The 17,087-nt window shown below is 40.5% G+C and overlaps 1 protein-coding gene across 2 annotated transcripts in view; it reads right to left on the bottom strand.

The window, feature by feature from the left end:
• Positions 1 to 17,087, bottom strand: part of atp8a1 (ATPase phospholipid transporting 8A1) — a 66,205-nt gene that overhangs the window by 32,200 nt on the left and 16,918 nt on the right. For both annotated transcript variants that reach the window (XM_084550462.1, XM_084550463.1), the window contains 9 exons: positions 16,485 to 16,567; positions 15,025 to 15,074; positions 14,637 to 14,706; positions 13,694 to 13,778; positions 12,385 to 12,524; positions 9,998 to 10,136; positions 6,117 to 6,181; positions 2,039 to 2,211; positions 642 to 825 (listed from right to left, as the gene is read on the bottom strand). In XM_084550462.1, coding sequence (XP_084406588.1) covers positions 642 to 825; positions 2,039 to 2,211; positions 6,117 to 6,181; positions 9,998 to 10,136; positions 12,385 to 12,524; positions 13,694 to 13,778; positions 14,637 to 14,706; positions 15,025 to 15,074; positions 16,485 to 16,567 — 989 coding nt within the window. The remainder of the gene's footprint in view (positions 1 to 641; positions 826 to 2,038; positions 2,212 to 6,116; positions 6,182 to 9,997; positions 10,137 to 12,384; positions 12,525 to 13,693; positions 13,779 to 14,636; positions 14,707 to 15,024; positions 15,075 to 16,484; positions 16,568 to 17,087) is intronic.

The raw sequence follows: 17,087 nt of genomic DNA, 5'->3' as shown, positions 1-17,087 counted from the left end.
CCTCTTCCAATTCTTTTGATGGCTCACAGCTGCTAAGTTATGAGTAAGTCTCAGGTCCTGAGTCAAATCCCAAGTTCAAGACTGACAACACAAGTCAAGTTCAAAGACTTAAACTTTGAGTTCCAAATCATAATGTACATTTGATAAATTAATTGGCATTCAAGTCAATTTTCATGTGAAAACCTTTCTTCATTCCAGATTCACAAATATGAAGATTTGCTAACTACAAACACAGTGAAGATTAAACTTACTATTTAATCTTTATACCTGGTGGAAAGAAAATATATTTTCAAGTTGAAAGGTTGAAGTCCAAGTGAAGAAATTGGTGTTAATGTCAAGATGCAAGGTTCTTGAGTCTTGAGTTTGACTTGAAGATTGTCTTCCGCTGATGCAGTCTTTATCGAACTCTTTTTGAATACAAGTGTGATGCTATCAGGCAGTTGTTATAAGTTAGAATATAAATGCTCATTTATGATTTGTTTTCTGAATAAGAATTGGTAACAGCTGTGATAGGCTCCAGCACCCACAACCCTCTAAGGATAGGAGGTTATAGATAATGAATGAATAACTGGTAAACTTCCTACTTTATATAATCGATCTCCAACTACTAATCAATAATATGTCCCTGCTGTTGTACTCACCTGAGCAATAGAGTAGTCGGAGGAGTTTGCAGCCTGCAGACCCTCGTTGCCTGAGATTCCCACACCAACATGAGCTGTCTGGATCATTCCTACATCGTTAGCACCGTCACCAATGGCAAGGGTGATGACCTTCACTTGCTTCTTCACCATCTCAACCACCTCTGACTTCTGAAGAGGAGACACTCTAAAAGCAATGAAAGAGGATGGTGAATTTTATACTAAAGGTAATGAATCCAATAACAGATCTGTGTTTATTAGAAAGCACATTAAATGACAGATCTGAGGACGACTGAAACTAGCCTCATCATGAGTGTTACGCCTCTATGGTCAAGCTTTTTCTGTTAATCAGTGCCACATTCAACCTGATTTGTGAAACTGTAATAGAATAAAGAATAATAAAGAAATGTTGTTTTTATATGAAATGCAGTAACAGTGAACTTTGCAGTGACCATGACTGCACTGTACGGTGAACTACTACAAATACTACTAGATCTTTTCTCTAAGGTTTTAATTAATCCTTTAAGTGTAGCCAAACATTGGGTCACAGTTGTGACACATCTTAAAACTCTGGCTTTACAAGACTTCAAACTTCACCTTATGCCTGACAGCAAAGCCTGTAGAATCCCTCTCAGGAGCTTGCTCCCTATGCACCAAAGTTGCTGATATTCAGTAAAGAAAGTCTCTGGAGGTGATGTTGTAAACTGCATGTCTGTCTTTAGCCGTGAAACTGTTAATGTTTATGTTCTCCGTGCTTTAAGAGGCCTCATTCATCTCCCAGTGTATCTTAGTGCCCTCAGAGTGTGCACAAGGCAAAGGCGGCTAAAAGTGGGGGGAAAAATATAAATAAAATGTTTTACGTAATGCACAGAGTAATAGTGCAGCATGTACAGGTTTGCTTCGGTGCTGACTTGTGGCCCCAGACCCCGTCATGGCTGCCTGAGTACTTAAGTACTTCCTATTATTTATGTGGCCTGGGCAGGTCAACAGTGTAGCTTCATAATGTTGAAAGTTTCCATTTAAATTTATCACACTTTTTAAACTACTGCCATAAAAAATGAATGAGCATTATGGCACTGAAATAGTTTATAGTTCAGCCACAGAGTTCTTAATTTAATTTGGGTCATTTTAAAACACAGATGCCCAACATGACCTACTTCTAGATTCTCAGTTGGACAGATGACAGTTTTTATGTTTAACATGATTTTGTTATAACAGAATAAACAACTTCCTTAACAGTTTGGATTCATGGATTTTTTGATGGACTATTATCTATCATTTCCTTGCATTTTATAGACTAGGAATTCACTTGACCATTAGTTACAGCCCTACTTGCATGTGTTCTTTTTTATTTTTCTTCCATATCGGGCTTATTTTATTGTTTCGGGAGTAAATCTTACCTGCAGCATATGACTGCTTTACAGGACAGGGCGAGGTCCAGGAAGTACTGACGCACTCCAAACGTCAGAGCATATTTGAGAGTTTTCCCATCAATAATGAGAGCAAAGTCGTTTTCCTTGTAGAGGGCATCTCCCAGCATTCCACAGTGGTGACTGAGCGTTTCCCTCGTTCTCTGCGTGATGGAAAACATTGCATAAACATTAGCTCTTGTAATACCTTACTTTAATTTCAAGCTGTTGGAGGTAAATGTGAGCTGTTGATAGATAAAAAGGTATGTTGCCCTGGTGGATTGGCTTTCCAGAGACTTCTGTGCAAGTTGATTATGATTAATTAACAAATACAGAAATATTCCATTAAAATAACATCTGTCATACAGGCAAAATTAACATCTGTGAATAACACATTAATTATGTTTGTAAAGTTAATTGGATTGATCACAATACAATGATAGAATATAAAACAACACTATGAAAATGGATTCTGTGTTTCATTAGCAGCTGTTCAGTTTTTCTTTTCTTCTTGTGACAAGAAAAAAAACCCAAACAGCTTTAAAAATGTACAGCATTAATGTATGTTGAAGTTAAAGATTGAAACAGCATGATACACTTTTCACACACATTTGCCTCACTGCTTGTGCCAGTACCTTAACATCACAAATAATCCACTATGGCATTTATTTCCTCACAATGCTAAAGTTTATAAAAACTATTTAGAGACTGTAGACTTAAATACAATTTATTATGGATATTAATCTTATCTCAGATATGTATTAGTGGAAAACAGACAGATATGCCCACTCCTGGTGCCAATCCCCAACTGCGGCAGAGCAGCTGCTCCTGATATTTCAGATATTTATTATCATTCTCTTATTTATTACGCTCAGACCTTGGCTATGAGGTGATAACACAGATGAGTTCTGCAAATGGATGGTGTTTGCTTTTACAGCATACACAGCTCTGATGATGAGTGATGATGAAAAGCTATAAATCTGAGCCTGACAGGAGGATTAACTGCCCTGGTACATGGGCATGTGGAGCGGATAGATGGGGTGCTGAGATCATCATAGTATCCATCATTCAATCATCTTCGGTGCGGATGGTGAAGTCATTTGTACATATTTTTTGGTATCTAACCATTATCTCACAGGTAGAGGTACAGTACATATATTTTTACAAAACACTGTTCCTGCTGTATCTGCATCCAACAAAAGTACAAGAAACACTAAATAAATAAAATGACTAAGAATGCAAAGATACAAATATATAGAATATAATGTGCAGAGCAGATGCCCAAACAGCTGAAATCATTAAAAAAAAAATGGTGGCCATTAACACGAGCAAGGGAAGGAGGGGTCCAGCATGGTGTCGAGGTCAGATATGTCAGAGCGGTCAGATTGTACCAGGGGGACCCCGCAATGTTCGCTTGGCATAACAAAACTATGAAACCCCAGCTTAAAGGAAATATTTGGAGAAAGGGGCTTTACGTTTCACGAAGCAAGAGAAGGAGAGTGAGAGACACGCAGAGAAAGAGATGATGGATTAACAGAAGAGGGAAACTGAGCAAGAGGATACAAGCAGAGAGCAGCTGTGAGGACTTAGCCATCCCTGGTGGGGTGTGTAAAACAGCACGAGATGGTGAGCAGTGGGCAGGCGTGTGTGTATTTGTGCATGTGTGTTCAGGTCAGAGTAGGTTACATTATCTCCATACAAGAACAACTACTCCATCTGAGTTACCAGAGTGGTTAGACCTCAGTCTAGAGTGCATACATGAGTGTATGCTTTATATAAGCTGCGATACTATCTGTATGAGAAAGAATTCACTTTGTTTAGGGCACAATCTATTAATCAAACAGTGTGATAAGCAGAGTTTACCATTTCCTTGAGAAGGATGGCCATTTCCCCCCTAATTTCCATCGAGGAATTTTAGCACTAAGGCTACATGTCTCCTCCTAAAGCCTCTTTGTTATGGCTATAATGACCAGTTCAGTCAATGTGACTAGCTAGTGTTTGGTTTTGGAATGGGTATGTGGCATCCATTCAGAAATCCACAAGAGCTTCCCATAAAGACTGAGATCCATTGTTGATATAGGCCTTGAGTGATATAGCCAACAGGACGTGACACTCATGATGTGGAATCTGGACATTCGGAGGGATGCAGTCATCATCAGTCTTGAGACTTGGAGGCACCAAAAAAGGGGATATTAGATGTATATGCACTATATGCACACATACCTATATGTCACTAAGAAAGCACCCAAGCATGAGCAGTTAAAGTTATGTTATTTGTACTACAATGCTATTTTTCCCAATCAATTTCTCATTTGGAAAAACAAAAATAATGAGACCAATTTCTCTGTAAATGTTTTTTTGAAAAGATGAATATACTAAAGATTAAAATACTACTATTTGCTCTCAGAATAATTAAACACACTGACTGGAAGGCCTGGTGTTTCAAAATGACCTAATCTTATTTTGGGGACACGGTTTTACTTTGGGAATTTTATTTCACAAAAGATTTTAGACTGGGTATGTCGAAAATTTTTGTCTTCTCTTTGATTATTATTTCAAAACACAAGAATGAAGGAAGACATGCTCCAATTGCTCTCTTTCACAGCACAAGAGCACTCAGAACTACTGTTCACTGTAACTCCTCAGTCTTGGTGGAGAGGTTTCTCCTTTTGCGTTTTAACAAACTGCCTTATGTAAGCATCTGCTCAACCACAGAAGAATGGGAGCTGACATTTCAAAGTGCTGGTCCGTGTGCCTCATGAATGCACCGACCCCAAATTTCTACCTCGGCTCCATTTATCACGCTTAACGACCAGCTGACAGAGTGAAGGCCGTCCATCATCACCCCCAAACACACCCTCCTGCTGCTTTCCCCTCCATCACCCACTTCTTCTCGCCATTTCCCCCTTCTTGTCCGACAAACCAAACTCAGCGAGTTTCTCCTCCATATGTGGCTCCTCTGCTTAGCTTTCTACTGCTGGAAGTGCGGGGACTTGCCCTTTTCAATCTCAGAAACAACAGACAAGGCTCTCCTGCCGGGGGGTCAACAGACTTCTCTGCTGGGTGTCTTAAAGATGTTAAATGCAGATTTTAGGATGTGTGGCGGCTTTATGTGGAAGGCTCCCTGTGGCCTCATCCTTTCAGTTGTCAGATGGATTTTTCGCAGTGAATGGGTGAGGGCACAAGGGGAATATTCTACTCAGGACATCCTTACATCATATTTTATACAAAGGGTATATGCACAATATTTGAAAGTATTACCATAGCTTGTGAACAGTTCTACATGTATTTTCTACATAGGTACTGTATGCAGAAGAATTTTTAATCAATTTAGTATACACCGATCAGGCATAACATTATGACCACCTTGCTAATATTGTGTAGGTCGCCCTTGTGCCTCCAAACCAGTTGTGACTCATCAGAGAATGGACATGGGCCTTCTGAGGGTGTCCTGTGGTGTCTGGTAACAGAATGTTGTTAGTGGGGGCCTTTGGGTCCTATGGGTTGAGGGGAGGGGTCTCTGTGGATCATCCCACAGATACTTGATCAGTTTGGGATCTAGTGAATTTGGAGGCCAGGTCAATACCTTGTACAGTTCTTCATGTTTTTTCAGTTGTTCCTAAACTGTTTTTTTGCTGGTTTTTACACTATGCCTGATCGGTACATGTTGGGAGTGTTTTTGTTAGTCTCCTGGATCTCTGACACTGCCTGCATTTACATACTAGCATTCCAGTAATAATTGGTATAACAGCACAGTTAGAACACAAATATCTTGCGTAAAAACCTGAATCAGATTGAGATGGGTAGTTTAAATCTTTTGAGATAAATAGTAAAATGCCCATGTGACGAGTTTCCAGGAGGGACAGAAAAATGGTTGTAGAAAAAGTAGTTGTCAAGGTCTATTGTGGTCGAGATTAGATCTTAGCCAAAACGGATAGAAGATTAAGAAACAGCAATTGCATGAAGGAAATGACAGAAATTGTGCTTTAAAGCAGTGATGAGCTTTGGTCATATTGTTAAGACTATACACATGAATCATTTGAGTTCAAGAAAAAATCTACAAACTTACATCCAGAGTGTCTTCATTGATCACAAGCATGCCCATGTTCTTGGTCAGTAGTTTGCAGGAATGTCCTACAGAAAAACAGAACACATTTCATAGAGCAAATTAAAAGAGATTGGCAGGCTGTTAGACAGAAAGTACTTCAATCTAAACTGCAGTTTAATTTCTATATTCAGTTTTATTCAGTTTATTTTAGTTTTAATAACCCATTTAGCTCAGTGACCACTTATCTGCTTAAACACAAATTAAACAAAAACACTAAACGTTAAAAAGTAAAAAAAAAACAATCAAACAAGCAATACAACATTTTAAGGGATACCAATTAAAATGTTACAGCTCAGAGCTAGTGTCTCAGGACATGACTAATGAGTTTGGTTTACGAGGGTTTGTCAGTTTCCTGTTTTAATAGGCAGTTACAACTCTGAGTTACCCAACATGGCTCTCAGGGGAGCGTTCCCCTCAGCTCTTGGCTGGGACAGATGCTCAGGGTCACCAGCAAGGTGCTGGAGGGAGCCTCCCATCGGGGAAAACAGCAATGTTTCATGAAGCAACTGAAGCCTTCGCTGTAGTGCTGCGGCTGCATGAAAAGTCTGCCATCTGTGGCATAACCACATGAATATTTGTGGGCTTCAACACTTTGCTTCTGTCTGGAAAGACATTTTAGTTTCTTTAAGGAGGTTACCACAAAGCCTGTGCTGTGTGAATACATGGGTGGCATTTTCTGCGAGTGAAATTGAGATAAGATTATGCACAGAAACACACAATACTGCACCCACAGGGCACACACACGCAGCGGAAATGAGCTCGTTTCACCTACAGAGTTGAAACCAAACAGGGTTGGGGTCTGGGGTCTGCCAGATTGTTTTCTTAAGCGCAAAGGTGCAAATGTCCAGAAATTTGCAAATGTGTGGAAAATGTCTCCCCACCTCAACACTGTCTCTGCCCACCCCCATCAATTCCTGCCACAGCCCTTCCGCTTAATGTGTTTGCCTTTAGCTCATTTGACAGCACTTCTTTTTTTTTTTTTATTTCACCACAGTTAAATTCCTGGCCTTTCTCCATCTCAGGCGGAACTAAACACTGCTCCCAAAGGACCTGAGGAATGTGTAAAACAACGACGCTCATGTCACAGTTATCTGGGATGTTGTCTCAGGAATAACAGTTAAGATACAACGTTTCATCACAGAAGGGATTCAGAATGAAGCATTGTAAAGAGGATTTTGGTGGACAAGAATAATAGCAAATTGGTAACAATGGTGGCTCATCTTTGTGTGGGCAGGTAAGGGACTGTGTTTACTCTTTAGTGCGTCTGTAACTAAAAGTATGATGCACCCTCTGTAGAAACTTAACAGAGCTTTAGCAAAGTGAGCATTGTTTCCTGAAAGGCTCTTTCCTTCACAAAGTTCAGGCTCATACCTGTCTTGAGCATTACATACGTACAACTCCCTAACAGCTCACAACATTGCCAGTATGTCCCAGAGCAAACATTGCTCTTTCCTTAGACAGCCAGACGCACAGTTACAGAGTAATTACTTTACATTATGTCATGAAAGTTATGGGATAAAATGAGAGTCTTGAAAGCTTCAAAACAAAATGACCAGTCGTGCTTAGTAAATGAGGATACAAATAGAAAACTCAACAGCATTTATGCCCAGTATTCTGTGTTGAAAGTATCATTTGGGTAGTTTTGGCCACCTTGATATGAAAATATAAGTGTCGTGTGCTCAATTCATCAGTCAAATTTGGCAAAGATTGCACCATTAACCCCTCGTAATGGAGATCGCCTTTCGGTGAGGAAAACAGTAAAAAACAAAGTCAATACTGAGCAGAGATTTTACAGAGCAACTCAGTCAAAAGGCAGACCTGTAAAAATACTTCCAGTGAGCACGAGCTTCTGCTGAGCCCCCTCACATCTGGGCACAGCGGGCACAAAGGCCTGATTCAGTCAGGCCACAGTGGTAGGTACAGCCACAAACGGAGGTACTTTTGATATCTATTTTCCTGAACTCTGTGTTACCAAGTTGGCTGTACTCACAGTTCATCAATTTCCGGTATTTACTTACATCTAAAAACTGAAATATCAGGAGCATTAAAGGAAAAGGAATATGCAGCGATATAATCGGCGTTAGTCATTCACTTTTTGATAACATCTGCACGACTAAAACCTCTGGGGGAGCTGGATACGTGAGAGGTGCCTGCTTGTGTACATATGCATGTTATTTATTTCATGTCAGTGCAGGGTGCTCATAGATCATCTGGACACTGTGACAGACGCTTTTGCTACATATGTGTGACAGAGAAACATTCAACTTGTCGGTAGTTTGTCTTGCAGGGTGAAGAACGACCACAGGTTTGACTGCAGGACCTGTGAGAGGCTGGCATATATTTTTTTATCAAAGCACAGACTGGGCTCGCCAGCGACTTTCCATTTGGTCTGAGACCAAGAGCACAAATAGAAGTTAGCTGTTATGATGCACAAACACGGGCATGAACCGCTATGGATGTTTTTACATAACAAAAAAATAAATCAAATTTACTGCATCAGTCTGCTATTATACACTGCCTGGCCAAAAAAAAAAAAAAAAAAGGTCACACACTCGTTGGACCGCCTTTAACTTTGATTACAGCACACATTCACTGTGGCATTGCTTCGATAAGCTTCTTCAATGTCACCAGATCTATTTCCATCCAGTGTTGCATTCATTTTTCACCAAGATCTTGTATTGATGATGGAAGAGTCTGACCTCTGCACAAAGCCTTCTCCAGCACATCCCAAAGATTCTCAATGGGGTTAAGGTCTGGACTCTGTGGTGGCCAATCCATGTGTGAAAATGATGTCTCATGCTCCCTGAACCACTCTTTCACAATTTGAGCCCCATGAATCCTGTCTTTGTCATCTTGAAATATGCCTGTGCCATCAGGGAAGAAAAAATCCATTGATAGAATAACCTGGTCATTCAGTATATTCAGGTAGTCAGCTGACCTCATTCTTTGGACACATAATGTTGCTGAACCTAGACCTGAGCAACTGCAGCAACCCCAGATCATAGCACTGCCCACACAGGCTTGTACAGTAGGCACTAGGCATGATGGGTGCATCACTTCATCTGCCTCTCTTCTTACCCTGATGCCCCCATCACTCTGGAACAGGGTAAAGCTGGACTCATCAGACCACATGACCTTCTTCCATTGCTCCAGAGTCCAGAGTCCCTAGCAAATTTTCTTAAGGCTACACAGCTGTTCAGTCCCAATCCCTTGAGTTCCCTTCACATTGTACGTGTGGAAATGCTCTTACTTTCACTATTAAACATAACCCTGAGTTCCACTGTTGTTTTTCTTTGATTTAATTTCACCAAACGTTTAAGTGATCACGATCAATCAGGAGTTTTGTCTGACCACATTTCTTCCTCGAAGACAATGATACCCACTATCCTTCCAGTTTTTAATAATGCGTTGGACAGTCCTTAGCCCAGTTTTAGTAGTTCCTTCAATCTCCTTAGTTGTTTTCTCTGCTTGATGCATGCCAATGATTTGAACCTTCTCAAACAGACTAACATCTTTTCCATGATCACAGGATGTGTCTTTAGACATGGTTGTTCGTGAAATGAGAAGTTCCTCATTGCATCACTTGGTGTTAAATAACTTGTTTCCAGCTGAAAGATAATCACCCATGCAGTAATTATCCAACAGGAGGCTCGTACCTATTTGCTTAGTTAAATCCTGGTGGCGACTTTTCTTTTGGCCAAGAAGTATATAGCCTCGATACAGTTTCTTTTTTTATAATGTGTTTTATATTTAACCTTCAGTGCAAAAGGAAGCATATTAGAGTATTTGAAAGCACAAAAATTAACATGAACTTTAAAATACCATACACTCATCTAACTCACCAATATTGATGGCGGTTTCCTGTTTGTCTCCAGTCAGGATCCAGATCTTGATGTCAGCCTTCATTAGAGTCTCAATGGTCTCAGGCACCTTATCCTGAAGCTTGTCCTCTATGGCTGTGGCCCCGAGGAGCTGCAGGTTCTATACGAGTCAGTGAAAAAAAAAAAATCAATAAGTGGGGATCGTAGCAGAGGAAGGCCTTTAAAACGTCATGTGTCAGACAAACATCTGAGCCAGGATTGTGTCACTCACTCAGTTGTGTTTTTATCCTCATCAGCTGTTCTTGTTCATCAGCCTTCACGGACTTAAGGGGTTTTGGATCAGTTACTGTGGCCCTCTGTATGTGTGTGTGTGCGCGCGCGTGTGCATCTACGGCCACAAACTCCCACACAAGCACACCCACAAAATACGGTGGGTGTTTTTCCCAGGAAACTCTGTGGTTCTTTGGGGCTGATTGTGGACTTGTATGGTCCCATCACAGGACCAATGGTTTGACAAGACCCAGGGGCAGAAGGGAGACGGGAGCCAGCAGCAGAGGAAAGGCTGGGGAAGCTTTTTAAGTTGCGACCTGAGCCTTGCTGCCTGTACGTCTGTAGCTCTGTCCCCTCTAATCACTGGGAACCACACAGCACTGAGAACTGTGCCTGGGGAAGAACATGACTATATATGCTCGGTCCTCATTTGCTTTTTTGATGTCAATTGTTCTATTGTCCCTGTGGTTGTTGTTAGAGGTAATCTTTGCGGATTATGATACAAGAAACACTTGGATCAAGATTTCAACCCCCAAGCCAGGGAGGAACCAGACCTCCACTGAAATGCTGGTAGTTTCTGTCTGTTGCAGGTAAATTAACCAAAATTGAAGGGGTTGCATTTGTAGCTCAGTCTCCAAGAAGAAATAAGAAAGTGCTGTTAACAACTCTGAATCGAATACTGTTATGTCTTTAATATGTAAAAAGAGAAGTTAAAACTTAACAAGCTAGGGCTGCAGGAAGGAAACTGTTGCGCTTAACACTGGCCGCCTAAGGGTCTTCCTGCAGCACAATGTCTAGTTACTAGTAGTCGACTGAGTGGAAGTGAAAATAGCCCAGAAAATAACCAATTTAAGTTAAACCAAATCAGTAAGGTTGATGATCAACTGCCTGAATGAGTTTATTGAGCACTGATTTACTGTAAAAGACAATAATCAAAGGATAAGAATCCAATAGTTAAGAATGAAATCACAGGAAAGTTAAGTATTTAAAATAGCTACTCAATACATATTTACTTTAACAATTAATCATTAAATAGTTACTAGCATTTGTAACTTGAGATGACTGCTTTCACAAACAGTTGGAACACTACTGTTCTTTAAATGCAACTCTATTGTGCCCCCTTGTGGCATTACTACATACACTTTTAAGTGTGGGTGGCCTCCAAGAAGCAATGAGCCCCATAACCTGGCAGCAGCAGTGCACACTCTGCTCATTAGGCAATGCACATTACATTTCCCTCTCTGAAAGCTTTTATATTTATTCCATGATTGATTGCCTCCATTTGTTTTGGGCGGCCAGGAGCAGCCACGGAGAACATGCCAAGTGGCTGATTTACAACTGTGGCTTCCTGTGTTTGACTAACGCTTCCACACAGACCAACCTCACAGAGATCTACCTGCTGGTGAAACCTTGAACCTCTCTCACAAAAACACACACAATTTTGAACCTTTGCATATTTCCAGGCATGATTATTTTCCCCCATTGGTTACACGAGAGTTTATGCCCTGTCTGCAGAAGGTTTTATGAATGCTTGTACATCAAGTAAATGCAGCATGTAAGAGAGGGAAATGGTGGCTGCCACTTGTCAAGCTCACTACATTCCACAATGAAATGTGAGATAGCCGGATAAGTGAATAAAATGTTTAGTCCAGAAAAGCTAACAAGTCATAGCCATCAACTATATATATATATAAGGATCAACAAACCCTCTAAGAGGTTACCCATAGACCTCATGAAGAGCGGTTTGAAGCTCAGTTATGGCGGCTCTGGCCGTGACCATCTTGGCAGCGCGTGAAACGTGGAGCTTTAGTGGAGGTGAGGTGGGCAGGTGACGCACAGGCAACTAGCGGTACGTGAAAGCATCCCCCTTCCACTCAAAGAGGCCACCGCCTTAATTATGCATAACTTTAAGCCTTGAAATAATTTAATTAATGAGTTCTACAAGAATTCAGGCCTGCACAGTTGTCATGAATGAGGAAATGCATCCGGCTGTAAAGTTTTAACATGAGGATGTATGGGGATTGACTCGCTTTTGGAGCCAGAATCATGTTGGCTGCATTTCTAGCCCTGGAGGATGCTGCTCGTTCACAGCTTTAGGATTCCACACAAACAGGATATCAGCATTTCACTGAGCAAACCTTTTCTATCAGTTCGTAGCTCTCCTCCAGTTTCAGGGCTCTGTTCTGCAGGGAGGTGCAGGCTCTGTGGTAGATCTCATGCCATTGCTGATAGGACGACTCGCTGATGTCTGCCACCGCAAAGCACAGAGTGCGCAGCCCTGGAAGATTAAAAACAGCATTGCAAACCTTGGGTCAAATGTCACAACGCCTTACTAGTTAACATTTCAAAACCTGGATTTGTTGACTAGGTGGACCTCTCTAGTCAGCGTTAACCATGTCATTCGGGTGTAACCGTTATTGACTCTAATTGTATAGCTGAATGAATGTGACTACATGAAAAGTGAATTATTTCTTCAGTCCCCATATATTTCTGACCAGTGTTGAAGTCCTGAGCTTCTGAAAGGACCCGTACACCTTTGCCACAATGAAGATTACACAGCATGAATGCTCAATACATCATACCACAGTTTTCTGTTATTTGGTGATACTTAAAGCATGCATATTTGCATATTTCTCTTCTATTCTATCTAACTGATGTTGTGCTTTGTTCTGTTTTCCAGATTCCCTTTGATTACCTGGCCAGGAATAAGAGTGTAGTTTGACATATACGCCATATCTGCCTAATTTATTTTTCGTTGCTGTTTTTTGATCAGTGTCCCTGTCACATAAACCACCAGGCAAACATAGATCCATGACAGGCTTTCCAGAACTACCAACATGATAAAATGAATGCCAAATCATCAAGGCATCTACTTTATACTTTGTATTCATAGCAACTTAAACAACGAATTCTAACACAAATAACGTCAGTGAAACATGTCTGTTTTACTGTGTTGTGTCTCAACACAGATCTGTTTAAAGAAGTAACTGATCCGTTGTTTGTCAAACACATTTTTAGAAACATTAACTATACAGTTACAAATTGTCAGTGTTCTTTTCAAAAAAGGCACAAGGACGTTTCTGTATTTTTGGCTCTTCCTATATTACTCTGACAGAAGATTTTCACAATCTGTCCTGAATGCTATATTTAGCCTACATCAAATATTCCCAGTGACATCATTTTGCTGGTGTCTCGCAAGGGGGCAGTATGAACACAGAACAATGGGATAGGTTTCTAGTGCAGTTTCATTCAGATCTACTGCCTTAACTGCAAAACACTCACACTGGAAAATTAAATACAGGCATATGAGAAACACCTCTTAAGGAATTAAACTAATTTTGTTGCTTCTGTAGAGGATCAAGTGGAGATGATGACCAGATATTAATTAAAAACGTCTTAAAAGATGTTTTATTGTTGGTAGACAGGGGGCGATGTTTACCCACTCACCCTCAGTGGCAAACTGCTCCAGGTGCTTCAACGTGATCTCTTTGTACCTCGAGCTGTCTGCCAGACGGTCATAGATCACTGTGTCCTGAAGGGAAACAAACACTCGCTGGTTACTGACACCCAGAGCGGAAGGAAAGGAACCTTATGGACTTGTGTGCTACTTCGCAAATGGGAGCCTCAAGCTGGATCCAGCCCTTATGACCTGCACTTTGTGTTTCTACTCAGACACAAATGGCCTTGTAGATATTTGTACTAAAATGATCTTGCACTTTGAAAGCAGTTACATGGATTGAATTCATATAAGATACATTTATCTGAACTCTGTACTGAACAAATTATTATGTATAGTTTAGAAATGAAGAAAAGTGTCAATGAAAGAAAAAGCAGATCAGTCATTTAAGAGTTTAGCATCATTAACATCAAACTAAATTCAAACATGAATCAGTCAAGCTACTTAGAGTAAACATTTAAAATACAGGGAATTATAAATTTAGGGACCCCTTTACTCAATATTAACCTTCTTTGTGGTACATAATTACTAGTCTTAAGGCCATGAGTGATCAATGAATGCTTTGTAAGCCTGGTTAGCCTAATTATGAATATACTTATCTATTCCAACTTTAGAGCTGAGTTTAAGTCGCATCAGAACATAGAGTAACATGTTCTCCAATTGATAACTGCACCAAAATTGTTTGCTTTGTGTACAATGTTGCCTCCATCCAGAAGGTTTTAGCTTCTTCTGCTACTATGGACTGAAGGTAGGATCGTAGTCTTAGCCTACCATCATGTAATATTTGTGTATTTGTTATTACGGAAAGAACCATGTGTCAAATGTGGCGATCTTGCTTTGTCCTATCGCCTATTTAAACGCGGGGAGAAGAGCACTGTGATGGTGACGGTTGTGTGCTGCCATGCGTTGCCATGGAGAGAGACAGACACTCACGGCTCCTTTGCAGTAGAGGCGGATCTTCCCAGATGGAGTGCGCATGATGACTGACATCCTCTTCCTCACACTGAGGCACAAAAAAGCCAAGAGAGACGGTGAGAGAGATGAAGAGGAAGGTGGAATGATGTGAGAAAGCAAGTGAGAGAAATCACATTAAAAGGTGTTGCAGCTGCTACAGCAAATTATGACACACAGTTTGAGCTGCTGAAATTAGAAAACCAAGAGGTGGCTGACAAGATATCACACCTCGGTCACACGATTAATTAGTACAAATCATGAGGGCACGAGCAAGCTGAAGGACTGATGATTCTTTTAAGGAAAAAACTGTGATCTACATGAACAACACATTACTGAGCATGCTGCAGTTGTACACATGATACCATACCTTGTAAACTCAAGCACATGAAGCAATTCGTACTTTTCCTCAGTTCCGATCTAGATCAAAAGAGACATGCAAATTAACAAAAAGGAGACACCTCGGCCTTCTGAGACAACTTAGCTTAAGCAGCACAAGCCCACCCTAGCATCCTCCTCCAATCAGCCTTAATTGCACTTTAAACATGTTTATCAGTTGCTTGGACTGAGCCGATGGAGGGAGAATAACAAGGTAAAATTCAATTAACTCACGTAATTGTAGAGAGCGATCGGTACAGGACCGAGTGATTAAGTAGATGCTGAGAGCTTTAGGAGGTCTAATAGAGATTAAGAAGTTGGACAAATGTCTAGGAGACAAGATGTTCTGACCAGAAAAAAAAATTAATGAAAATGGCTCTGGCCTTTTCCTCCTCAGGCTCTTTGAGCGCAATCATGAGGTTAGCCAATTAAGGGGAACAACAGGATGTGTGACCTGAGCTTTGGAGAGGACACGCTGCCTGAGCTCAGAATATAATCACAGCAGATGTGATGATTTTTCCATTACTGTGGCCCACATGAATACCAATGATGTGCACTAGTTTTAGCTCAAGGTCTGTTTTGGAAGATCTCGGCAAACAAAACAAACAAAACAACAAAAATAGAACATTATTAATTATTTAACTTACTGCCCAGAGTAATTCTACAGATTATAGAAACACTGCACGAAAAAAAAAATAAATAATAAAAATAATATGTTAGAGGGATGTACACGTATTGGCATTCTTGCCAAGAGTTAAATGATGCCAAGTCGATATGACAAATATGTAGCAGGGATCAGCAGTCGTTTAGCTTAGCTTAGCATAAAAATAGGAAACAATGGAAAGAAAAAAAAGAAGAAGCTAAATCTGCCATCAATTCTAATGCCCAATAAAAAACCATGTATACCTCCTCTCCTACATACTGCATAGGTGTACAAACAACACACGTGTCTCCAGGCTTTATGCTAAGCTAAGCTATACTAGCAGCTGGCTATAGCGTCATACTTACTGTACCGCCATGAGAGTGGTATTCATTTAATCATCTGACTCTCAACAAGAAGACCGCATAAATAAAATTTTCCAAAATATTCCTTTTATAAATGTACATAATTAAAAGGTCAACATCTTCCACGACAGAGTAAACGTAATGGACTATTTTTAGACTTTTGTCCCTCATCAGCACACAGCAAGATTTGCTTTTGGTGAAGAAATTACAGTTTGTTTCATTCATCAAGACTAATTTAGTAAGTATATTAGAATTTTTTATTTGGATTTACCTCACACTCTTGTCATTGGTATAACTAATCTGTCAGAGTCTGAGCCATAGTCCTACAGATTGTCTTTTTGTCATGTCTGAGGTCATCCTAGACCATCACGTTGCCCATATCAGAGATTAAGTGCATCCATCCATCAGTACAATAGGTTTCATGCCTTTCATTAGTCTCCTCCTTACCATTTCCACAATGACGCTGTCTGGGGTTCGACCAGAAAACACAAAGCCGAGGTTTTGAGCTGCTCTCACCAGAGCTCCTTCATCTAGACAGTAAAGAGAGGAAACCAGATATTACGCATAAAATCTCCTGCCACAACACAAACACACGGACACAATACTGACACTTATGATAAAAATCCACGTTCACGTTTGGCACCAGGATCATCTCGATACATTTTCACAACAATGACAGTGACTGAATGCTATGGATCAGGTAAGCTGGGCTGCAGCTCGCACGTGGACGCTGCAGGGCGAGAAAAAGCTCTCTGCTTGTTTTTTACAGTTCACTTAACCAGCTTTCTCTTTCCCCCGCACTGCATCAAACCCCGAAGCTCCATAAGACCATGACTGTTCTACGCAATCAGGCAAAAAAAAAGTCTCTCACCTCTCTCTCACCAAAAGCAAAATGAAGATGAATAACAGCATCGCTTCTTTTCATCTTGCATCAATAACACTTCAGAAAAATAAAACTGATTGTTTCTATGATGAAATGAATATCATTCTGCTGACATTACTGAACCAGGAACATGAACATATTTCATTAGCTGCAGTATAGACTCAAAG

The sequence above is a fragment of the Chelon labrosus genome (assembly GCF_963514085.1).
Source record: "Chelon labrosus genome assembly, chromosome: 8".
Lineage (NCBI taxonomy): Eukaryota > Metazoa > Chordata > Actinopteri > Mugiliformes > Mugilidae > Chelon > Chelon labrosus.
The sequence above is the reverse complement of the archived record's forward strand: the minus strand, read 5'-3'. Positions and strand labels throughout refer to the sequence as shown.